A 27,113-nucleotide genomic window follows, 5' to 3' on the forward strand; every position below is an offset into this window, starting at 1 on the left:
TTCTCTCCCCTCTATCTGATCTAATATCTCTTATCCCTCTCTCCTTAAGAGTACCGTGTTGTAAAATGTGGGAGCCAGTCTCCCAGCTGGGCTCCCACAAGAGAAACAGGTTAAAATAAGTTATAAGTGCTAGTGGGACAAGCATAGGATAAAGCTGAGAATTCATAACTAAAAATAAATCTGAGTCATGATTTGGGAGCTGGTTGGTGGCCCAAAAGAAAGCCTGCTACACAAGACCGAGTCGTTAGCTATGTACTTTGAGTGATAATGATGTGCCAATGTTAGGTCCACTCATGTGACACATGCACCTTTCTGCTGGGGCTGCTGACAATGGCAGAGGCTGTGCATGTGTGGAAGTAAAGGAGAAATGGAAAATCTCTGCACATATCTCCCAATTTTGCTGTGACTCTTAAAGGGGTCTTAAAAATTTCTCAACTGGCAAAGTACAATAGAGATAGGTTGCAAGTTATGATGGAAATCACATGTGTAAAGTTAAATCTTCTGATAGCCAATAGAAATTATAAAAATTGACAAAATTAATTGTAATAGCATATCTGCTTAAATCAACAGGTCAAAATACCATTTTATCAACAAGCAAACAGTAAACAGCAATACTTTCAATCTATTGATAATTTATTGACATACTAACAAGACTTTGTATTTTTTCACAAAAATATTTGAAATATAATGGATATTTTATGTGTATAGCATGGCTTTGTTCAGATTATCCACATTTCAAGTGCTCAGTTGTCACACATACTTAGTATGTAACAGCACAGGTATTTATCAATAAGGATGTTTATTTACTAAGAGCAAACCAGATGCTAATTGCTCTCATCTATCATATAGTATACATTGAACATCTTTCTAACATTGTACTCAGTATACATGGAATTTCAAATAATAGATGATGTTCTAGCTTGGTTCTGTTTCTATGAGATAAACACTATGACCAAAAGCCAAGTCAGAAACTCAAGGCAGGATCTTGAAGCTGTAACACTGAAGAACACCATTTACTGGCTTGCTACCTTTCACTTGTGCTCAGCTACCCTTTTTATATATCCCAGGCCCACATGCCTAGGAATAGCACTGCCTAAAATGGGTTAGGTCCTCCTGCATCAATTAACAATCAAGAAAATGGCCCAGACACTCCATAAGGCCAATCTGATGGAGGCAGTTCTTCATTTGTGGCTTCATCTTCCCAGGTGTGTCAAGTTGACGAGCATGACAGATAACAACATAGAAAATCAATTAAATCCCAACTAAACACATGGATTTTTCTACAAATAAGTGTTCTTCAAGCTGTCACATCTCACACTACCCAAAGTAAGACATAACAGATAATGAAACCTGAAGCTAACAAGCGAAGGCTCATGTGTATTAAGGACTTACCAAGTGCCAGACAATGTTTAAAGAATGGCTTACTTAATTGCCACAATAACCTTTCAAAGTGGGTACAATGATGTTCAGAATCTTAGACGACTAGCATAGATAACCAGTGTGAGAATTAATTCTCATCTCTCTTGCCACAACTGTGACTAATTTTTATTGAGAGCTTTCTAGGAGCCAGGCATGGTTAATCAATTAAGTAGCATTTCGTTATTAAGTTTTACTAAATGCTATGCACTAAAATGTGGGGTTAGTTTAGATTTGTTAACTTATTCTTTAGTAAACTAGCATTTGAGAAAACGAGTCTTACATGCTAGAAATAATATGAAACACCTCAAAATCAATGAGTAAACTTAGGTCAAACCTTGAAAACAACTTCAGAGGCTGGGATGAGCTAGAGCACTGAATGTATCATATAGAGAAGAAGTCACCAGGTTTAGTTTTCAAATATCACTGTTTCCCCAACTGGTACTCACACTGAGAATCCATGCTATGACAATCATATTCTACATAAGAACTGGATTATCACTTGTTGACAATAATACAAAACACTGTTACTTGCTTTGGTATATTTGGTCCTTGGAAAACCCTTTTATATTCTAGGACAGATATTATACTCACTTTGTTGCAGAGGGAAAATAGAGCAACCCACACAGAGCAGAATCTGCACTTGTTAGATGGAGGAAGCAGATCTGAAGGAGTCTAGCTCCCCTTGCTGTAAGGCTAGTGTTTCCATTCCTGACATGGGAAGTCTCAGTGATAGTGAGATGGTTGACAGAGCTAAAGTCTGCATTTAAATGACAAAAATTAGATTAACCAAATAAAAATGTTAAGTATCTGAACGTCCCAATGGTATGCAGATGTGATAAATACCAAGACACAAATTTGGCCAACTTGGTACCTTATACAATGCTATTTGTATTTTCTCTTAATGTAAATTCCAATAACTAAATTATATGTTTTATCTGTTATTTGATTACCAAAATATATATAATCCTAGTGGTAAGAAGTGTTTTTATGTCCTCAGTTTACCTTTTTGAATTTTCATAACAATTCTTTGTAGTATTATCTTTGCTTTTTCCCAAACTGTGAGCAGGAAGACGATGACTTTTTCTTACATCTCCTTATGCACTCAATGTCCCTGCTTATGTATTGTAATTAGCCTAGTATGTTAGAGAGAAGCATTTTAGTTACATCAAGAAAGAGCATACTTGTGTAAAAATACATGCACAGAAACAGAAAGTAACAAAGACAGAGATCATTCTAAGGGATCAGCTCCTTTCCCAGCCCTACTTCCCCCACTGGCTTCCTTTCTGATTCGGATTTCCTGCTTTCTACAGGTCTTGCTTATGTTGGGTCCTCACACACTTGTTGGCCTTGACTATAACCACCTAGTAAACTGTACTTCACTTTGCTTGCTTCCTCCCCGCTCTATCTTCTCAATGCAAATTGTCCAAAGATAGAATCTGGTTGTACAGTATATCTTTTTATAAAGGGGTATCCATTATTAAAAAACAACAAGCAAAAAACCAAACTGCTGTCCCTGACAAATCCCACGATGTCCCCCGTCCATCACAGACAAGTCAGTCAGTCCTCACCGACTGCCACCCCCTCCCGTCATCTCCCACGCTGTGGACACCAACCCTGCTTTCCTCTCTGACTTTCCACCTATACATCCTTTCTACTCAGCAGTTCTGTGGATCATGCTTTTCAATATGTCCTAAATATTTCTAGTCTTACCCCTCTGAACTCCTAAAACCGCAGGTAAGCTACTATCACCCCTGACCTAAATGACTGCACCAGCCATTTAACTGATGCACAGACAGCACTGAGAAATATATTTTTCATATAACAGCTAAAAGAATTCTTCAAGTATTTAAACCAGATTATATCGTACTGTTAACTTAAGCCAATAATATTCATTTTATCTAGAATAACACTGAAGCCTCTTCCAGGTTCCATGAGGCTGTGCTGCTGACCCTGCCTGCCTCATGCACCCCTTTCCATTCTCTCCCACGTTGTTCCTGCCATTATGTTTTCTCTCAGATCCCTTTCCATTCCACCCTTCCCCACCTTTACTCTTGCTGGTCTGGTTCTTCTCCTCTGCATGCTTCCTCCTTCCCATCACTCAGCTCTAGAGTAGTCAGCTGTCCCTAGCTAAGACAGGATTCTCGGCCTCCCTCCTCAATTGCTACCCATCATATCCTTGTGTAATGTTTGCCATTACAGCTATCACAAGGGTCCTTGCTTATCTGTTTGCCATCCGTCTCCATCCCCCTCATTGCAGTGAGGCACCTACTAAGGTTTCAGTCCATGCTTTTTAACAATGGAGCTCCAGCACCAAGAACAGCTCCTGGCATGGCACATTCAAAGCCAGTGCTGAATGAATGGATGAGTCTCTTTCTGTGCCAGAGGTTATTTATAAGCCATTGACTGGTTAATGCCTCACCTCACATTGAATTAAAAAGATTGGATGGGGCCCCCAGGACCCAAATGTGGGGCTGAGCATGAGCTAGAGCTGTAGCCCAGGGCAAGCCTCTCCCCTCCCATTGCACACTTGGCAAGTGTTTCCTAACCAAGCGAGTGAACGGATGTTCCTCCAATGATGCCTGCCGATGTACAGAGAGACTAAAAAGAGCTGAGTGTGCTCTTTTCCCTGCTGATTATATCTTTCTTCCAGAAAGCATTATAGAAAGTGGCAGAGACACACTGTTGATGTGGCTAGAGGCATTTAGTTGAAATTGAAGTGATTTTTAAAACTACAGAGACACAGTCATCTGGCACCAGTGATGATCTGAGTTAAGAAGGCATCCCGCCACATTCTCATTTTGTCTTGCACAACATAAGACATTCACATTAATTTTCTTCTATGGCACTTTTTGTTCCAACATAGAATATTGATGCTTTGCATTTTTATCTGCATAAAGCAAACATTAAACTTTATCATTCTTTACAGAACAATCGCTCTATAGAAGATCTGAATTCTATCTCTAAAGACCATGGTAATCAGAGTAATAATTTTAGATTTGGAAGTATTAAGTAAGATTCATCTTGGTCTAAGACTATTTCACACTGACAAAAAAATCATATTTAGTGGCATTTTATCTGTGGTGTTCACTCTTTCTTGACAACTGCTGTAAGAACCTGCAAAAAGATCAAAGAAACCAATCTCTTCTTATTTTGGCAAGTAATAAACTAAATCTAGATATAAATAAGAATAAATTCTTGAAATGCACCCCAAAGACAGATTCTTTCACAACACATTTTTAGCTGTGAGGAAACAGGGATCCATACATCCCTAAACTCTTTTTGATGCCAGCACCTAGAGTGTTGTTAAGATAAACTCCACACTATAAATTAATTTGATCTATGAATTCTCAAAATGTTATCTTACACCATGTAAATATAATTTGTTAGTTTGGGCAATTTGTTATAGACTTCTTTGCCATTACAGAAGATTAAGGACCTTATGCTAATCTTTTACAGTGTGGCTCTCTGTGATGGTCATATTGGGTAATGATTGCAATAACATTAATGCAAATACTTGCTTAAAGACAGTCTCACTATAAATCCTAGATGGGCATTATAACTTCTCTATGTTTCAATTTCATTAATGTCAATCTGTTCTTTAAAATGATGATAGCCATGAAAAGAGAGCCCATTCCCATTTCATCCTCGAGGCCCATAAGGCCAAGCACAGTGCTGGCACCATATTGAAAGTTTGTCTCAATTAGCAAATCTCACAGGAGTACATTGGAGTATACAAACTTAATAAAGCTACTGGGCTGGGAGAATAACTGATAAGGTGGATCTGGCTACCAAAAAACATATTGACATTGAGGTGAGGAGATGGCTCAGTGGATAAACAACTTGCCAGGGAAGCATGAGTACCTGAGTTCAAATCCCAAGAACCCTCATTAAGCCAGACAAAGCTCGATTACATGTCTGTAATCCCTGCACTTTTGCAGTAAGATGGGAAGCAGACACTGTTTTCTACTGAGAACAATATAAGGAGACAGGCACTTCCATATCTTTCTGTTAGAAATACAAATATTATGATTTAAAGAATTTAGCAAAATTTATAAAAATGTAAGTTGTGGTGATATTTGTGTACCCCAATAAAGCTTATCTGGGGATCAGAGAAAAAAGCCAGCCACTGTATTGAATGTAGAGGCCAGGCAGTGGTAGCACACATCTTTAATCCTAGCATTTGGGAGGTGAGATTCATCTGCATCTCTATGAGTTCAAGGCCACACTGGGAACAGAACCAGGCCTGGTGGCACATGCCTTTAATCCCAGCACTAGTTAACCATATAAGTCTGGAGGCCTATACAGACAGACAGGAAGTGATAGAGCTGGGCAGAAAGAAGAAGTGATGTAGCTGGGTGGAGAGAGGAAGTAAGATGGCAGGGCACAGAGAAGAATATACACGTGAGTATACAAGAAGTAGCTCTCTCTTGGGCTGAGAATTTCTTAGTAATAAGAATATGGCCAGTTTCTTTGTGCTTCTCTGATCTCTCAGTTTTCACCCCAATATCTGGCACTGGGTTTTCTATTAATAAGACATTTTTAGATTCGTGTTACAGTAAGTTATGCATTTTGTAGTAATTTCACTTTACAAGTGAAATCACAAAACAATCTTGGTGGTAACCTTATAATAAATATAATATAATATAATAAATATGATAATATAATATAATGATATGATATAATATAATATAATATAATATAATATAATATAATATAATATAATATAATATAGTGAAAAACTGAAACAACCAAAATGTGCATCGATCGATAACCAGCTCCATTAATTATGGCATAGCTATGCAAAAAAAAGATGGTCTAGTTATAAGCCAATAAAAATGGTAGCTGTGGATTTAAAAGACACTTATAACTTGTAAATAAGCAAATATTAATTGGCAATATCATAATTATAACAGAATATTTTACATAAATAGAGTGTATACAAAGGAAGTGTGAAAATACCATGATGATTTCCTCTGAAAAGTGCTCAAAAGGGCTTCGAGATTCTACTTCACTTATCCTGAGCCTTTGTTTATGTATTTTGGGGTAGTGTTAGGTTCACGGTCAAGAGAAGTATACAAAGATGTTCCATTTCTCCCTTACACACACAGCCTCTTCCACTGTCAGCATCCTCCACTAAAGTGCTACATCTATTGCAACTGGTGAACTTGCAATTACATGTCATTGTCACACCATAGCTTATACACTAAGGTTTACTCTCGGTTTTAGACAGTTGGTCAACTTGAACAAATACACATTATGATATAGGTACACCATTATGACACCAAACAACATATTTTCAACTGTCTTGAAAATGCTTTGTGGGGCTGAGAAGATGGCTCAGTTGGTAAAGTATGGAAAATCACAAGCATGAGGAACCCATTTTTAAAAATGCTGAGCTTTGTGATGCATGTTTATAATCCCAGACTGGGGAGGCAGAGACAGGGCCTGACATCTACCAGCCAGCCAGCCTAGCCTCATTAGCTCCAGGCTAAAGAGAGACCATGACTCAAAATAATGTGGTGGCTCCTAAGGACACCTGAGGAGTCCTCTGGCCTCCATACATGCGCGCACACGCGCGCGCGCGCGCGCGCGCGCACACACACACACACACACACACACACACACACTCACACTCCTTTATGTTCTGCTTATTCTCTTGTCCTTCCTACTCTCCATTCCTAGCAGCCACTGGTTATTTTATTTTCTCTTATTGTTTTGCAATAGGGATTTTAAAATAGAGTCAAATGTTAGTATTTCTAATAAAAAGAACATAACTCTTTCAGAGGATGAAATGGAAGATAGTGAGAGACACAATAAAAAATGAATCCCTTCTACATATACTAAAATGAAGCACATATGGAGAGATCTTGGAGCATCATTCACAGCTAAGCTTTAAAGATCAAAAGATAATCAAACATAGCTTTAAAGAGGCCTCAACTCCAGACTTGGAAATGTGGCTCTCATATTTCAGTGATAAGCTTAAGGGACATTATAACCAAGGATCTTTGCAATCCAGGGTGCTCATGTTCCCTGACTAGTTGGGGAACCTCTCACCTGATCCCTGCTTCCCTCTGCCCATGCCTTTGCCAGGGGAAAGAGGGTATGCAACAGCAGTAAACCCTGCAAAGCACTTGAGTTTAGAAAAACATTCATCAGTGTAACTCCCTAAAACCCAGGCTCTAACTGACATTCACCAAAGCGGTACAGAATCTTTCAAAATGAAACATGTAGAGTTCTACCAACTACATCAGCAACAGCTCACTCGTTTCCAGCCAGCTGCAAAAAGGGGAAGGGTAATCATTTCACCCCCAAACGGGAGTTGCTTTTCCTTCAGAGTTTCTTGCTTGACTCAAGAAATCAATTAGAAAATAAATGCCAGTAGTTCTTAGTCCTAAGGAACACAGTGGCTCTGAGCCATTCCCGAATCCTCCTTACCTGTGTCACCTGTCTACTGAGGATATAGCAGACTGTATACTTGGAAGCAAGAAGGAAGCATTGGGGGATTTGCCAGCTGACAGCATCTCTTTACAACACACTGGTAACCAATAATGTGGTCTTGGATGCTTTGGGTGAGCTGAACACCTCTATTCAAAGCTTGCTCTTGTGCTTATTAACTATGTGAATTGGGCTCTGTGAGCATCTGTTCATTCATCCTCTGTGAGCATCAGCTCCATACACTACAAATGGAGTTCAGAGTGGCTAGCTCATAGTGATATCATTGGCACCAAGGCTATGCTTTGCACAGTACATGGTAGGCAATAAAATGATCCACATATCCTTTATTTGATCATAATGGTGATGAAGATGACCCACCAATTTATGAAAACAGAGTCAAAATAAATGCTCTGTTACAGTGTTTCTGTGACATCAAAAAACAATGACGACACTAAATTGCCAATAACTATGCATATGAATATATATACTTGCATGAAATGAAAGGATTCACATATCTCCTCTTTCTAACTTTACCCTCAACTCAAATTGGGCTATGGGTAAAAGGCAACTAGCACTTCAGTATTTGCTAAGGGGCATGCTTAAGTATGGAGTTAATAGTTGCAGCTTTACTACAACATTGGAATTGCTATTTGATTTCCTCTTGGTGCTAAGATTCCTCTCATTCTAACGGTGATATATGCTATAATAGATGACTGTGGAATAATAAAAACAGTAGCAGTCATTTCCTTATTCATGGTACTTTTTCTATTTCTGTTTTTATGTTAAATATATTAAATCAGTGTATAAAATATAATCTGCTTTTAAGACCATAAATATTAATGTAAAATATGAGGCTTTGGCCAGCAGGAGCTCTACCTCCTCCTCTCTAGGCAAACAACTCTCTAATTCCTATTTGGTCAGAATCACTTGTGTGTTTATTAAAATGCCAGTTTTGGATTTCATCTACAGTTCTGCTGCTGCTGAGGTCTGCAGTGGAATGGTAGCATTTCCATTTCCAGCAGGCATTCTACGGGATGTGGTGCAGGCAGGGAGTCTCCAAGCCTCATACTGAGAATGAGCCTCAAGTCCAGGACCTCTGGATCCCAACAGTGAGTTCTGGAAGGGGAACAGGGAGTTTTGAATGTTAGTTCCCCATTGCTTGAGATTCCTTGGTCCTCGTGCTCTTCTTCCATTTCAGCGCTGGCAGCTGTGCTCCTAGCGAGCAATCATCTTGAATACTCTCCTCCTTTACTTTTGGCCCTGCAGCCTCTGGAACATGCAATCCATTCTGTCAAAGATGGATTGGGGTCAGGGAAAAAGGGAACATGGGTCCCTACACTCAATTGACATTAGCTTTACCTCATAGGGTACATTGTGTGACTTTTAGTCCTCATTTGGAAGGGACAGAAAGAGAGATGTTCGAACATTCCAGACAAGAAGGAAATAGAGATTCAGAATCATGAGACCATGGAGTGGGCACTTATATTCTCAAGAGATATCATACAATATACAGATATGTGTGTGATGGTACCTTTCTCTGATATTTATTGAAACTTGCTGTGGTTAACTTTCTTTGTCATTTTATAATCATCTCAAAGTCCCATGCCCCCTCCTATTCTGGAAAAAAGTAAAATTGCAAGGGAAAACTAGACCTTTATTTTTACAACTTGGAACAAAAGTGTTCTGACTAGTTTTATGACAACTTGACACAAACTAGAATTATTAGAGAAGAGGGAACGTCAACTGAGAAAATGCTTGCCCACCAGACCGGCCTGTAGACAAGCCTATGGTGCATTTTCTTGATTAATGGTTGATGTGGGAGGGACCAGAACACAAGGTGACCAAACACCTTGGTGCTACCCTTGTGTTTGGTAGTCCTGGGTGCTATAGGAAAGCAAGCTAACTGAACAAGCCAGTAGGAGCAAACAAGTAATCAGCATACCTCCATGGCCTCTGCTTCAGTTTCTGCCTCCAGGATCTTGCCTTGAGTGCCTGCCCTGACTTCCCTCAGAGTTGGAGTGTGACCTGAGAATTGTAAGCTGAAATAAAACCTTTCCTTTCCAAGTAGCTTTTGGTCATGGTGCTTTATCACAGCAATGGAATCACTAAGGCAAGAGCTAGGCTTGTATTCTTCCAGGGCACAGACCTTCACCCAGGTCATCAGGTTCTTGCTATTGCATCTCCCACACATTCTTTGCTAAACTCCACACAGTGAGATAGAGAACTCTATAAAGGACTTGCTCACCACACACTGATTTAATCTCTGCTGCTTGTCACCTCCCCATGGGAGACCAACAGGAACAACTGCCTTGATTGCATAGCCTATAGTCATTACCAGCACATCCTCTGATCCTGATCTTTAAAAGCCTGTTCAGACTTTACCCCAATAGCGCAAGTACAAGAGTAAGTCCTCCAAGGTAGAAAGGAAGAAACTAACAGTCGTCTCATGGCATGCATATATTGCCTTCTGCTCTTTCTATTGGTAGCTGGTTCACTACCAGAGTTTTACTTGTCTCCTAAATTAGAGAATGAATTCACCCTTTAGGAAAAAAAAGTCCCCAATCAACTCATTAAATTCTCATCCTAGAAAAAAGGAAGTGGAGGTTTAGAGAGAGACTGCCCATCAACACCTGTTTGTTTGCATTGTTTATGGGCATCTCAGAGTGTGTTCCTATCCAACTGGCTCCCAGTGATGTCAGCCAGAGAAAGCTCTGGTGGCAGCCTGGCCGCCTGGAGGTCAGGAGCAACACAAAGCTGGGAGTTTCCCCTTGTCTCTCATCACTCCAAGAGCATCGCTTCATTTCCCCCCGTATCTTCCCCTTCTTGGAGTGTCCTATTGCTAGAGAAGCAAATTATACCAACAGGCCTCATCCTGTGTGCAAGCTAAGGCTACTACAGCTTCTTTATATGAGGTCACTAATCTATTTTAAAGACCAGATATTACATAGTCTAGGATTTATAGTAAAATTGAGAGGTGTCTAGGTGTCTTTTTCTCTTGCTGTATTAAAATAGCCAGGCAGAAGCAACCCAAGGAGAAGCATTATTTGGGGTCACAGTTCAAGGCTCCAGTCCTAGAAGTCAAAGCTGAAGGAACTTAGAGCTTCTAAGATCAAGAAGCAGAAAGTGATTATTCTAATGCTCGGTGGTGCACTTTCTCCATTTACACAGTCCTTGATACCCAGCCAGGGGATGGTGCCACCTATAGTGGGTGGACCTTCCTCCCTCAATTAGCCTAATCAAAATAATCTCTGGCAGTCATTCTGGGAGGCTCTAATCTGTTCAGTCCCTCACAGATGTATCTGGGTTTGTCTCCTGGGTGGCTCTGGTGTCTGTCAAACTGGCAATTAACATAGACAGCATTTGAAAAATAATCATTTGAAAATACAAACCTTTCTCAGATAGTGTGTCAAATTAAAAAAAAAAAGAGTGGGAGAGGGGCTGATGGATTTTGCCCTTAGGCCTTAATTTGTCAAACCCTGCTCTAGCCTTAGGGGTGGCAATGACTTCTCCAGCTGCTAGTTTCTGGATGCTTGAAGATCCCAATTCTGATTGTTATCATTGGAATATGCAATGTTCCCTATAGGTTCATGTGTTGAAACTTTGGTGCCCAGCAGGGGCAGTATTTAAGGAGGTGGTAGAAAACTGAGAAAGGGGGTCCTAGCTGGAGGCAGTATATTACTGGGGCTCACTTTTGTTGCCCTAGTCCCTTGCTATCTCTCTGCTCCTGACGAGCATAAAGCAAAGAACATCATTGCCCACAGAGTCCTGCCAGACAACTTTCACTCAGGCCCAAAGGAATGGGGCCAGCTGCCCAAAAACTGAATCTATAAACCAAAATAAATGATCCCTCCTTGTAAGTTGGTCTCTCCTGTAGTTTAATCCAACAAATCTGTAGAGCACACTGATCAAATAATTCCTGTTAGTCAAGTTAGTTCCTATATTGACCTTTTCAAAACCAAGCTACCCAAAATGAGTTCTCTTTTCCAGAATGAACTCTGACTGGTAAAGTTCAAAATCATAACCTATGAAATGTATGTTTTCCTACTTCATAAATTTCTCAATACTTTCAGATCTTCAAAAATGCATTCACAAATAGTCTCAATGGGACTGTGTGTCTTCATCATTCATTAGAATCAGTTGGCTAAGAGGCAGGTAGGCAGGTGTGGCGGCAGCCGAAACACAGTTGCAATAAAGACCAGAAACTGAGCTATTATCTGCTGAAGAGTTAGTGAAAACAAGCTCTTAATCAAGAGCTTGGAACAGGGACGCCACTAACCCCAACACCCGGGGAAAGAGCCATCTCTGTGGGATGGAACCAGAATAGATTTGAACACTGAGGCCAACCAGGGCCCAGCTACTGATCCTGTGAAACCCAGCAACTTGGAGGTGTTGGTGAGACTACCCTGCTCAGCTGAAATCCATCTGGGAGAGGATTCAGAACCCTACAGTTTGAAGTCTGAGGAAACAAGATCAACTGAGGAGTTGACGAATGAACAAAACGTGACCTGAGGACACAGAAGAAGGCACCACCCAGCCACGGAACCAGATCACCAGAATCGTAAGTATACACTTCACCGACTGAGAACAGGTAAGCTCCCATCTCCAGACCGACAGATCAGCTCCCTAGACCCTTGGCCCTACCCATTGGAGTCCTAAAGACCAGACAGCTACCTTTCCCTGCTCCCCCACCAAAAAAAAAAAAAAAAAAAAAAAACCTAACCCCTACGAACCTAACAACCAATGAAACCATAAGCACACCCTGCACCAACTAGGAACAACTGCTCCCAAAGACAGAATCCGTTAATACTGATTTGACTAAGCTGCTCCTGAAGAAACAGAACACAACAGCACCAATTTAACCAAGAATTCCTAGTGAACCAAGACTAAAAATTAGAACAAGAGAGGCACTCTCAGACACAGACACTGCCTGCACCGAGCAGAGGAAGAGATGAGTAGACGTCAGTGCAAAAATACAGGCAACAACATAAAGACCTATATCACAACATCAGAACCTAGTGATTCTACACCTGCAAGACCTGAACATACCAAGACAGAAGAAACAGAAGAAATTAATCCTAAAAATGACTTTAAGAAGATGATAGAGGCCCTTAAAGAAGAAATAAAAATTCCCTTAAAGAGGGAATAAAAAATTTCCCTTAAAGAGGAAATGAAAAACTCCATTAAAGAGGGAATAAAAAGTTCCCTTAAAGAGGAAAAGAATCAGTTGACTACCTGCTCGTGTCATCAAGCAGGGCTATAGCTGTCATCTAGTGCTGCAGATGTAGTGACCCCAAGAGGATCCCACAGACCAATACCAGGAATCAAACACTTAAAGTATTGAAACTGTTCCCCATGGCCAATACAACACAAACTCACCAGCAAAACTAATGGAAAATGTTGATAAACAGAGCTACTTTGTAAACACACATTGCCATCAGAGGTGAGGTGTAGAAGACAATGCAGAGACAAGGACAGCAGCTTCCCCCTCCCCACCACCTCCTTCCTGACCATGGCAACCTCCTCCCCACTGTTCTCGACTCTATGGCTGCATCGCCATTAGTTTATTGTCTCCTTGCACAGCCAGATCCACCCTCTGCTCCAATCCTTGACCCCATTTCAATCAGTATAAAATCTAAATTTTTCAAACCAGCCTCTGCCTCTCTCTTTACCTCCAGGCATTTGCCTCCCAATCAAGCTTTCCTTGTCTGTTCTCAGCTCTCTTCCATATCAGACATCCGGCCTGTCTACCCGCCCCCCCCCCCCCCCCCCCCCCCCGCATCACTTCCACTGTACTACATGCTTCAGCTTTCTTCCAAGAGCTTCCTCATATCCTTCGGATATGCACTCATACGTAATTACATCAGCAAATCATGTCAACCAGACAAGCACAAGTGACTCGCCTTCTTCCTTGGTCCTTTAACCTTCTTAACTTCCTCTGTATTTTTGTTTGTTTGGATTTTTTTTTTCAGGTCTGGGGTTTGTTTTATTCAGTCTTCTTCAAGGAACAGCACGTGATGTCCCTTTTCATAACACGTTCTCTCTCCTTCCATATGGGCTGCTTTAAATGCCTCCATCATAGGCCCTTCTGCACCACACAGCATGTGGCCCACTCAGTCCACACCAGCACTTCCTTGTATTTCTGTGTGATTCTCATTATCTTCCATCCTCCACTGGTTTTCAATTTCATGAGGGGGGAGGCCATGTCTACTTTACAGAACAAGAGCATATATAATTAACAGCCTTATACTTTATAGGTGCTCACCCAATACATATTGATAGAATGAATGCATGAAGCAGGGTGGGACATTCACAACTCTAGGCTAATGGCTGAAAAGTCTCAGTATAGTGTTGAAGGCTGCTGAGTGCGCACCCAGATCTCCTTGACTAAATGGTGTTTCTACCATTGCAATACACAACAATGCCTTTGGAATGCACTCAGTCTCTGATTGGTAGCTTTCCTGAACAGCAACTGGAACAAGGACTTGCAAGCCTAGCTTTTGATCAGTAACCAACAGAAGTGGTTAGATCATCACCAAAACTCCATCACTGGTGTGAGTGGAGCCCTGTTGAGATGTGTTGTCCACAGGTTTAGGGAATCCCAGTACCTGAGTCGCCCACGGTGGTAACCTTTCTGTCCCTAGTCTCATGTTCTTTTCCTCGTAGGGGTTTCTAGAAAACTGCTTGCACTCAAATATTTGTCTCACTGTGTGTTGGTGGGAATCCAAACCAAGACAGCCACTTGATTTCCTACCACCTATCTCCTCCCAGGGAAGTGCTACAGCAGTCCACTTTAGAAGCTTTATAGGCTGGGAGGAGAGCAGTGTGATTAATGAATGAATGTAGATTAATTTGACATTCACATAATTCTTCCTATTTGACCTCTCCTGTGCTGTCAGTCAGTGTGAATATTTGTATCATTTTCTGAAATCTCTACAATATTCTCTACAAGTCATTGTGAAATAGTGCTCCCTGTCTTGGTTTCTGTTGTATAATTGAACCCTCATGTCAAATTCTTGCACAAGATTTCTTTAGCAACAACATCAGCACCAACAGCATACTTTGTGATACACTTGATGTATACTAGTCTCCACAGGTGATTTCATCACCTAGGTGAATGCTCACTGGCAGATGGTGGAGAGGATACTGCTATTTTGTTTTCACATGGGAGATGAAGGTCCAGCATGGTTCGTCACTCCTCTCAGACCAAGAGCTCATAACTCTCCACCCACTGGATGGCAGAGCTTGGATTTAAAACCAGGGGTTTAGCTTAGGGTTTGCCCTGGGCCTTTAGGCCTTGACTTCAGAATCTTCTAAACTTCCTGGGCCTGGCAGCACAAAATCTTGTCTAAAAAGATTCAGTTTAAGGTGAATGTTAAAATGAGAAGTACAGACTGGACATTTCTGCATTTTTGTGAAATGCAGAGTGAAAACATTTGGTGCTGAGAAACAACAACAAAGTACCAATTGCAGACATGGCGTTTCTTGAGCACAGATGGAGAACACTGCAGCCCAGACTACCTGTGTTTCCCCACTGACTCAGTAGCAGGGAGAAAATAGGGTTTATCTCCACTGTCTCTGGGTATGAATCTCAAGAAAAGGCTCTCTTCCTACCTTGGCTCTGACAGAGATGGTAATACTGTGCAAAGGCCCAAGTTCCGCAGCCTTCCTGTTTAGTTGCACTTATTTAAATGTTCCAAAGAGGAATGGGAATCACAGAGAAGAGATACTGTTGGGTCAGGGTCAACTGAGGCACCCCTGCTTGTCTTTTCTTTAGCTCTTGGGGCTTAGGCTGAGTCTCCCTCTCCCGCCACAGTGATGACAAATCATTTCCTGGTACCAAGTTAATGTGACAGGTTTTTCCACTTTGTCAGTTTGGCGGGGGAGCGGGGAGGAAAAACAAAGGCTCTATAATAATCCCCCCTAAGAACACTGGAGCATCAAAAATCAAGTTTTTCTATATGAGACAGTTAAATATGTGGGTCTTCTAATGTTTGCATGCATAAAGAGAGGAAAACTATAGTCTCAGGCTCATTGTTGCTTCCAGGACAACTCTGCTATTCAGTTATATTTTCAGCTTCCTAGCTTATTTCCAGCTGCCCTGATTTGATGATGACAGAGAAAACAGTATATTAGGAGACAACTTATTGAATGTCAGGTCTTCTTTAAACATTCTGTACGTATGTCTCATTCACACCGGCAGCAACACCATGGGAAAGGTACCACTGTCTGTTCAACAGATACATTTCACAGGGTGAGGGAAGAAACTGGCCAAGTTCATGGTGGTGGGAAGATGGCCAAGACTGTGCAACTGTGGCCAATGACACAAAGGTATCAATTACATAGATTCTGAAAAGAAGAGATGAGTGCAACTTGTTTTTGGAGGAGTTATTTCTAAAAACAGAAAAAAAGAGTACTGCTCTAGTGGGACAGGGAAAGAAAGAAGATGATTAAAAAAAAAGCTACATAATCATTAGATTTTCATCAGTGGTGGAGCTGTCCTGCTGAGTATCTCTGAGAAAATCTGTAGAACAGAACATGCCTTATACTTGTGCCACACGAGGGGTACTACTCACAGTTGTCACTGGGTGAGGGCTGCTCCATGAAACACTAACTTTTTAGTGTTTTTTTCCTACCATGACTGTTAGCTAGGCAAGTTTCTATAGCTAGAGGAAGCTACTTAAGGGTGGTCCAGGCTTGCACTCCTGGAAGTACAGCCAGGAATGAGGAAGGGACAGGTTAAATGTGAGGCAAATGCCAGTCTCTACTCCAATAAGCTAGAATGAAAATAAATCCAAATCATCACTTAACATGGCCTTGTATTTGTTCAAGGAGTATCTCATACATTGTTAAGTGGTTTTAATGGCTGTCTAAGGTTTCACTTTGTGGATGTTCTAAATTTATAAACTATTCTGCTTCCAATTTGTCTGCTTCCACCCTCCACAGCTCATGAAATGCGCAGTCCTGACCTCCTTCATGCTGCACTCGTGTCTTAGCTCAAAGTTTGTGCATTCTTCTAGTATATATTAAGCTCCTTAGAAGGAGCGGCCCTGCTTTACACTTCAGTGTCTAAAGGACGTACTAAGAATCTGAGATCCAAAACTCACCCCCCACCAATGTCATGCAAATTCACATCATCATGGTAACACATTACAGGAGATGAGAAAATAGTCAAGTATCACTTGTTTGTTTTAATCACAGGCCAAAAGGAAGGTCAGGTGGCAGATGTCTTAGTGCTATAATAAAATGACATGTTGCTGAATAGTGATCCTCTCTGCCACCCATATAAGCAAAAGTATGCACATATGGTGGTGTAGAGGAAGTAGACATTTTGGCACATTTGCTAGAAACAGCACTTGAGTCTTTTGTGAGTTATCTAGAATTTCTAATTGACATTATCTTATTAACTGAAATCCTTGTCGGCCAACCAGGTAAGAAGGCTCTTTTGATCTGTCATTCATAACTCCATAATGTATCACTTTTTGTTTCAATGCCTTGGTACTTGAGTTTACATCTTTCTTGTGTTTGTAAATAAACTGAACAGTTAGAAGCTACTGAAGGCTCCCATCTTAATTCAAGAATTATGATCAAATCACTGACAGTGGCTTTTGGAGTTTTCCATGCACACAATAACCTGTATAAATTCTTGCTTATTCTTGAGAATATTCTCAACAGGAGAAGGGCATGGCATTTCACAGTATCCAAATGTGGAGCTGAAATTGCAAGCCAAACACTTCTCCTAGATAGATGTTACTGGGACACAGTACAAGGTGTTCTGTGGGAGTGGATGAGCAGTAAAATGTGCAGACATGGTAAACAGAGAGGCAAAACTTTCTTTCCTTCTCTAACAAGAATAGGGGAGTTATTTCAGAGGGTGCACTATACTTTAGTAGTTATAGTTTAGGCCATTTGCCTGGCAATGAGAGAATGGAAGTGGGTGGGTCTTTCAGGCTCTTCCCTCCTCTGTTTCCATGTTTTCAATGTCCTTTATCTGCTTTGCATATGAGCTCCTGAATAAGATAGTGTTTGAAAGAAAATTCTGGGTTAAAAAACAAAGGATGAGCATTTTTGTTTCAGAACACTAGTAAAAATCTTCCAAATGAAAGGACTGATACTTAAAAGGGGAAGAATAAAAACTCTACCAGCTTTACCCAGTTTCTCCAGATGCCCTTAATTGGGCCAAATGTAATGGAAAAACCAAGACCCCTTTTGGGGTCAAATGACCCTTTCACAGGGGTCACATATCAAATATCCTGCATATCAGATATTTATATTATGATTAATAACAGTAGCAAAATTACATTTTGAAGTAGTAGCAAAAATAGTATTATGGTTGGAGGTTACCACAACATGAGGAACTGTATTACAGGGTGGCCACATTAGGAAGTTTGAGAACCTCTGCCTTAAAAGGTTGACTTGAGGTTACCCACCTCTACTAGCTCTTGTTCCGAGATCATTGTGGAAGCAATGCAGACATTATGAGATCAGGAATAATGTTGTTAAGGATCTCAGTCCCTGGCCATTGGTAATTCTTAGCTGGTACTCTATCTAGATCCTAGATGGTAAACATTGGTCAATGAACAGGCATTGGCTTGGTTTCTCCTCCAGAAGCCAAGAGTTTCATATGGAACTTCTAGAAAATCAGTTTCTTCACAGACTTCTTTACCAGCACAGAACAAATATTAATAATGAATCCTCAGGGAGGAATGCTTAGCAGTTCTGATCTTTGTAGTCTTATAAGTGAGGAGACTACCTGAGCAGGGAGTGTTTGAACATGCCATTAATTCTACACTCTTAACACTTCAGAATATTGGTAAAAACATCATTTCTTTTGCTCCATCGTCTCCATAAGTAAAAGCACATTTGTTTTCGACTTTGTTTATGAGGCTAATATATTAAAAATACATTGCACAATTTTTGAATTCTCTGAGCTATTTGGTAGGAAAGAAAATAATTTCCATGGGGAATATGTTTGGAAAACAATGGGTCTCTTGGTGATTCAAAATGTACATTAGAAAGACAAAGTACTAAAAAGGATTTCTCGAGTTTGTTTTATCATACTCCTAAATTCTTTCTCCCATCTTCTTTCTCTTCCTTCATTCCACTTTCCTTCAGTGACAGTCTCATCGGGGTCCATGAAAAGGTTTTTGGAAAATACTGTACTTACCTGCTTACAAAAAAAACTTGTAAAGGTTGATTTTGACTTTCTTTGTAATTATAGAACCACCATCAGGCCCATAGAAGGTAATGTTAAAATGAAATGAACAGAGAGTTCATTGATAACACACCAAAACACGGTTGAAAGTTATTTAACACCTTCCCTTCTGAGTTAATTGATGTCAATTATTTGGGAATTTTACAGGAATAAACAATTTTAAAATGGAATGAAGTTAGTCTATATTAGGTCTCTGGATCAGAGCCATGAGATGTGAGGTTGAGAAGAGGCTCTGAAGGGGCTCTGCTCTGGCAATCAGGTTATCGGCATGAACAGACGCTGAGTTGATGAAGAGGTTAAAAGGGTTGTTTGTATCAAGTTAAGTATAGCAATAGAGGTATGAATTTCTTTCAAGCTAGGTGGACTAAAACTCGACCTCTGCTTCTTAGTAACAGAGACAGTGTAAGGGAAAAATGAATTTATTTGTCAATGCCCCAGGATGTAACTGATGATGGTAATGGGACTTCCCTCAAAGTGTCATTGTGATGAGTAAATGAGATTGAACAGGCACTCATTTATCTGGTACACAGAGACATCGTTAGACATTAATATCATTAAACACGTTATCAGGCAGAATTGCACAGTCAATATAAAATTGTATACAACCTAAAAATCTAAATAGAAAGTAAGGAATCTTAAAATTGGAGAAAATAATTATGTAAGTAGAGTCTCTCTGTTGATAGTCTTCAACATTGGGCTATAGTGGGAGGGTTTAATTTTGGAAGACAGTCAATACTGGATTAAAGGTATGCTTAGCAAATCTTCCCAGTGTAGAGTGGTGGGTAGACACTCTAGTAATGACATTCTGTGGCTTCAAGCAGAATTTCTTCCTACCCAGAAACCTTTAGAAGCCTACATTTTTCTACCAGAAACCACAGAAGGAATAAAGCCGCCTGCTGTGAGGCTGAGGAGTTTGGATTACCATTCCTTACCTGAACGGGTAGGCAAAGGCTATGTCAATGCTGAGGTTACTTTCTGTCTTGTTGACACAGTCCACACTCAGTCTCAGGCCTCCTGAATAGCCACCACATGTTGCAAATGCAAAGATTGCAAAAAGCTGTGGAGAACAATAGAAGAAAGAAAAAGCAGCCATTAGGATGATGGTGGTCGTAAACACATCATCAGGAGTGCAGGGTCTAGGGGAAGGAGGTCATCTGCCTCTGCAGCCTCACATCCTATTGAGCTGCAGGATAAGGAATAGTAGGATGACATGGGCTGTAAGTGGTTCTTCAGAACAGTCCTGTGACTTAGAGAAACGGGGCACGGACAGGGCAAAAGTGACCGTGAGTGTGCAAGGCAGCGCCATGCCTCAGGCGGGTGATGGCATAATTTCGTAGACAAAGAAAGTTGTTTGTGGATGCCTCCGGAAAGGTGTTTCCTCCACATTTACTCAGGTCATTTTCACCAGTAAACATGATTTTTCTTTTGGAGTGGTATAGATTGCTTTCTGTAAAAGCATGGCCTGAGAAATCTAGAATTAAGGGACTAAAGACAGGTAAGTAACTGGTTCCATTCAGCGCATGAGCCCTCAGCGTGCTTTGTTCCATGTCCTCATGTGCCCACAGGTGGCTATATCTGTGGTACCTACCATTTCTAAATTAACTCTGGAAGATTTGGTGTTGCAAATTAACACCACGCCCTTTCCAAGTGGAAAGCATGCAGCTGTGAGGAAGAAGACACTGAAAAGTAGGAGTATGACCTCAGAGAAGTCTTCCACACAGGAGAAATGCCAACAAGGTGATAGCGGAAGGGGGTGGGGTGTTCCTAACATGAGAAATGAGGAAAGGCTAGACTTCATTACTTCATACTCTGCCTAAATTTAAAAGAATTTCCCGCTCATGTCCAAAGAAAGCCACTCCAATGCACTTCACACTAACTCATCCTGAAAGATTCCAATTTTAGTTTTGGAGTTCACCTTCCTGTAGTGGTTTGTCTCCCACCCCCACCCCCATGAGGAGCACTAGTTCACTTTGCCCAACGAGAGGAATTATGTGCGGATTAAATGCAGGGACCCTGGTATATGATGTTGGGGGCATTACTTACTATCACCATGCCTTAGTTTCCTCATCAACAAAACAGCCCTGGCAATAACTCTTGAGCTACTTTACTGTTTGTAATATGAGACAGACAATTACGTGGAGAAGTCTTCTGGTGCTGGGGAAGTGTCTGTCCTGAAAATTCAGAATGAGAGTTATCTGCCAGATGAATCATTGGTGGAAAAACATGGTAAGTATTGTCTTCCTGAATTGCCCCTTTAGCATTTACAGGGAAAGACTGGTTAATGGCGGCAACAATACACTGTAAAACCCTCATGAGGTAGCTATGCTTGGTGGACCACTTTGCCCTCTATGTCAGTTTTCAAAATCAGTATTTTAAACGGTGAAACAAATGTTAGACATAGTGAAAGAAAATGGATTCATATGTGTTAGAAGCGTGGAGCCCATAGAATGGGTCCTCTTGCCACAATGTGAATACTCAATAAACGCTAATGAATATTATTACTGTAAATAGTGGGGTTTGTGATAAGTTGTTCCGGCCATAGAGTAGGAAATTTAGATTTAAGCCCTAGCTAGATCTACACAAGTTTCAGCTCCAGTGAACCAACAGCTATGCAGTCAATAGAAAAATCTATTTTGTGTTTTGTTTTCTTTGCTTTCCAGCTTGCCCAAGTGATGGGACTGATGGGCATTTAGCAGCCACTCCAGCGCACTCCACCATCCCACAGGATGCTCAGAGATCAGGGCTTCAGAGGAGTGTGACTGTGGTCTTCCCATCAGCTCTTAGTGTTGATAGGAATGAGAAAGACCTGGTGCTAATTGTCCAGTGCTCACATCTAGATTGTGTCTTATGGTGGTGGATAGCCCAGATCCTTGCAGTATGTGAAGATGCAAGCATTGATGAGAAATCTTTCAAAGAAACATCAGAGTTGTGGAGTCGAAAGTATCATAGCGAGAGACCCTTTTTGCTCCTCACAGTTCCTCATCTGCAAAACACTTAATAAGTATGCTACTCTTTCCTCATGACTGTGTTCTGAAGGGTGTGTGTGTGTGTGTGTGTGTGTGTGTGTGTGTGTGTGTGTGTGTGTGTGATTAATATTCCTGTATCGAATATATGACAGAATAGCATCATCATGTCAAAAGGTTGTACTTTAAAAATTCCTTGAGGACATTATAGTGTAGCTGAATGGCAAAAGAACAACTCTTGTTAATTTCTGTATTTAATAACTTGAAAGAAAGTGCTTATAATAAAATTATTGTTCTAACAGTGTATTGAGTAAGTGGCTTTACATACAGTCAAGACTCTTCAGTAAGATATTATTGATACCACTATGTAAGGAGCTTAAGATGGAATAATAATTACTCACTGCTTAGATATAGTATATGGATAGTAAGGAGGCGTTAGCCTACTGAGACCACACGCACATTACTTTTTCCTCCAGTCTTTATTAATCTCTGCAAACACAAAACATCATACTCCAATTGAACTAGATACCTATAGCTTTCCAGTTAAGTCTCTTACTCCCCACTGTCCCCAGTAATTAAAGGGAAATCACATTGTGTGATTGATATAAAACTCATATGTGTTTGGCAAGGATTAAGTGGAACACTGGGAGGGTCAGATCCTGCTGAGTGAATAACATTATGAGGATGTTTAATTTCATTTTTGGAAAGTGAATCAACTCCATTGGAGTATACCATGTAGGAGTCTGGTCCGGTAGTAAGAAAGCATTCAGACACAGCGAAGAGAGAGAACTGGAGGCTCTTCGGGATGGAGCAGGTAGAACTCTCTGGTACTGTAGAGGAAGCTACAGTGACTTCCCACCAGTGCTCCACCTAAGTCCCTTACCCCGGGTGGCAGCACACAGCACATCTGACTTTGGGTCCAATTCCTACATGGGTGATTCTGAGCAAATCACCCTGCTCTCCAAACTTCAGTCCCTAGTAAGCTAAGACCCACCCACTTGTTCATTCAACAGGCATTTAATGGAATACTTGCTATGCACCAGCTGATGAAGTACAAAAAGGCAGGATTGTAGAAAAGAGACAGTGTCTGCCATCGCCCAGCTATACAAATAATTACAGATTGTTTCACGTGATGGAGAAGAAGTTAAGACAGAAAGTTATGCCTGAAGAGGCTGTGTTTAGACCAATCTGGAAAACAAATGAGAGGAAATGAGACAAAAAGCAGGGGGGGGGTGCCAGTGAGGGAACAGCTGATGTGACAGACCCAAGGAAGAAGCCAACTGAAGGCCACCACATCAATCTGGTGATCAAAGTTGAGAATAGTAGTTTTTATCTCACAGGATTGCTGTGATTATTAAATCATAAACTCATAGCCCCCAAGGAATGTTAAAATTCATTAGTTTTTCCTCCTTCTCATTGCTACATCTTTGCTATTTACCTCACTCTACTAGAGAACCTGAGACTAGAGAGGAAAATCTGCTAGCCTCACCTCAGCCCACAGCAGAGTTGAGGTGAGAATCAGAATCGTGGGAAAGCAGTATGTTTACCACAAGAGTAGAGTTAACTGTCAAACTGTTCATAGATGCAACATGAGAGCAACTAGACATTCTCTAACTTTCTCCTGATTCTCTCACAAACACACACGGCTAAAGGAGAACAGGCCTTGTATCCTTCCTCTCTTCTCCCTCGGAGGGATAGATTGAGGAGTCTACAAGGAGGACTTTGCAAGGTGCACAGCCTTCCTTAGCTGACAACTAATACTGAGAAGCCACTAACATTAGCACAAGAAGGGCTGGCTGTCTTGTGGATGCTTAGTTTTACAAAACAACACATCATAACACAGAAAAGATCCTCTTCTTGGGGATGAAAAAGATGGGTGGCCAATATGCATCTGGTGGGGATGAAAACTGGCAGTCCTGCATCACTAAGGATAGAGAAAAGTCTGAAGGGATGGACTGACAGTGGAAAGGGTTCTGTGAACAGATCCTGAGTGAGAGTCAACTAACATGGCTCTGTAAGGACTGTAAACTATGGAAAGGGATGAGGACCAGTGTTCATGTATGACTGTGTATATACAGCTGTGTGTGTTAGTCCTCTACACTCTGGGCTCTGCACATCCACCCTCAGCCAACTCAGTGCTTGTTCCCCCACAATACAGTACACTGCCTCACCTCTCTAGGCAACTGAAGGTGTAACCTGGGACAAAAGTTCATTTAAGCATCTAAGGAGAATTATAAAATCTCTGTGTTCCCATTTTCACTGGGCTCTCAGTTCCCATAGCAGAAAACTAATTCTCCAGTCTATCCTAAGTTAATCAGTGTCCTGACTACTGGCATAATCATTCACCTCCTCTGAGTTCAGTAGACCAAAATTAAGTCTCCTGCAATGAACTCTCATTTTGCTTCTGTCTGGGATGATCGATGGCTCTGCTAAATAACGAAAAATTACTTTCAAAATTGAAAAAATTAGCCAACAGAAAGATCCTCTGCATTGTAGCCTAATCATATATATATATATGTAGCCTAATATATCCATGAGAAAGAAGACAGAAGAATTGTCCCCCATCCCCTGGTTTAATAGGTATCAGTAAACCATGACACATAGCAGGAGTGACATTGCTCAGAGTGACACCAAACTTTCCTCTCAATGGAAGACAGACAGCACCTTCATGGAGTTGCCCTGACTCTAAGAAGAATATCATGCAAAGATGCTATTAACCCTCCTGGTTATTTTGAAAGTCATAGTTGAAAGCAATACTTTGGGAGATGATAAAATATGAGACCTACTAGTGCTTTTAGTAAAGTGTGCAGCAAAGCCAGGAGGAGGACTTCTCCCCAGAGTCTAGTGGTATGCAATCTCAGGCATGAAGGATGCTTGGGAATAAATGGGTAGGAGTAAGAATAATGCTAGGAGGGCCTAGGAAATCAATGTTCACACCATCAACAGGCTGTGCATACCAACAGCCTCATCCTTCAGGATGAAACTCTGATTTACTGTGTACCAATTTCCATATATAAGTATTTCCACCATGGTCAATTCCAAGCTACTCTCAAAACACTTGAGCTTGGACTGGAATGGGGCTGCAGCATCAGAGGCCCTCCTGTACAACATTGTCCCCAGGATCCTAAGCAGGGACCTTCATCTGCTAGGCCTAGTGTCCAGCAACAGAATTATTCTTTCATTTGTGTTTTTTACTCAGTCCTTTATTTTGTTTGTAGCAAAAGCTTCTGTGATTGTGTGTGTGTGTGTGTGTGTGTATGTGTCTGTGTGCACTTATGGATACGGGTGTACAGGTGGCACATACTTAGCACTTGGGCTGGCAAGTTGGTACAATTGGAGCCAACAGTAAATGGAAAGATCGGACTGTTCTAGAGCTTGGCCGAAGTCTGTTAGGGATTGTTTCAGGTAGGACCTGAGAACTGTAACTCCTGTGTCATCCCCAGCTACATCTCCGCACTGAGGCACACTCCATGATGGCTTTCATGCTGATAGTAGAGCCTAGCATTTGCAACTGATAGCTTATATTCCACGAGGCCAAACAGCAGACAGAGATTGTCAACAGCCTGTGAAGAAACCTTGTTCTTATTAGGTTCCAGGTTTCAGTGGGCATGGGTGTGATCAAATGGACACAGTATCAAAATTGGAAATGGCTGGGAGAGGGGAGCAGGTCTCACTTTGCCAGGCAATGCGCAAACTATTTTTGAACAGGACTATGCCTCTGTATCTCCGTAGCCCTCCTTGTGCCGAAATATTGTAAGAGCATCATTACTGTTTTCAGGTGAATACTGATGACAATAGAAGCAATGGAATACCTACATTTGGGGCTGAGGAGATGGCTTGGAATGTGAAAAGTTTGTCTCACAAGTGCGAGATGCAGATTTTTGGACCCCCCTCAAAAAATGTGTTCAGAAAGTATATTATCAATCCACTTAGCAGTCTAGACCCCTGTCTCATAGATGAGGAAAATAAGACCAAACAGCACAACCAAAGTCACACTGGTTGCTGCTAAGTGAAATTGTCACAGTTGGACTTCAGATGGCCTCTCTTTGAAGCCCACACTCTCTCTTCGTAACTTTCCCAAGGGTATAACTTGAAGCATGCTATGGAAAGAACTATGCAGAAATGGAAGCCATGGGCTGCTGAAGGCCTTTCTCTAGCACATCAAGGTTCAGAAGGCCAAGAGAAAGCTCAATGAGCTTCTGCAGGACAAAGCTGGAGATGTGCCTTAGTATCTAGGCCTCCCCTCCAGAGCATCCCAGCCTCCTCTCCAGAGCATCCCAGCCTCCTCTCCAGAGCATCCCAGCCTCCCCTCCAGAGCATCCTGGCCTCCTCTCCAGAGCATCCTGGCCTCTACTTCAGAGCATCCCCCACCTCCAGAGCATCCTGGCCTCCACTTCAGGGAATTGACTGGTGTCTTGCTGCTCTGACTATTTGAGCAACCTGCTGTGAGTAGATTGTGCCAATTATACATGACAAGTCCCTCCTAATTGCTAGCCTTCCACAGACCATGGTGCTGGCTTTCCTGCTTTCAAACAGCTCAATGTTTCCACAGATCCAGGATTAAGGGGTGCAAAGCACCCCCTTCACCCTCTCTGAAAAGCCCTCCTTTGTGACTGGCCTTATGCTGATGAGCCACTTGTCCTCAGTACCTATGAAGAGCATTGCTGGGAACACAGCTGGTTAGAGTTGATTATTTCAAAACTAACCTTGAAGAAGTGAGAAATGAGGAGTATAAGGTATTTGCCAATTCAAACCAAACTTTGAACTTTCCATAGCAGAGCTCAAACTTTCACCCTCTGCTAGCATCCCTGGAGCCCCCAGTACACAGGTGAGCACCTTGAAGCCTAACCTTCCATGTTGGATGAACTTTGTGTAATCCTTCTTTCAATTTTTCTTCTACTGGCAATAGGATTTTTCTAAGGAAATTGACCAAGCAGCCTTACAGTCATCAGTTTATAACTACTAAACCCCATAAAATACTTTGACCCAGAAGACTTTCTGTGAGCAATATTGTAAAACCTCAACGTGGATCTTTCCATGAAAATAAAAACTGGAAGTTGGTCCCTGATAGAAAGTAAAATTAT

At 41.3% G+C, this 27,113-nt stretch overlaps 1 protein-coding gene across 2 annotated transcripts in view; it reads right to left on the reverse strand.

The window, feature by feature from the left end:
- Synpr (synaptoporin) overlaps nucleotides 1–27,113 on the reverse strand; it is a 359,507-nt gene that overhangs the window by 117,655 nt on the left and 214,739 nt on the right. For both annotated transcript variants that reach the window (XM_006975084.4, XM_006975085.4), the window contains one exon: nucleotides 19,999–20,123. In XM_006975084.4, coding sequence (XP_006975146.1) covers nucleotides 19,999–20,123 — 125 coding nt within the window. The remainder of the gene's footprint in view (nucleotides 1–19,998; nucleotides 20,124–27,113) is intronic.

Source organism: Peromyscus maniculatus, chromosome 9 (assembly GCF_049852395.1).
Source record: "Peromyscus maniculatus bairdii isolate BWxNUB_F1_BW_parent chromosome 9, HU_Pman_BW_mat_3.1, whole genome shotgun sequence".
NCBI lineage: Eukaryota > Metazoa > Chordata > Mammalia > Rodentia > Cricetidae > Peromyscus > Peromyscus maniculatus.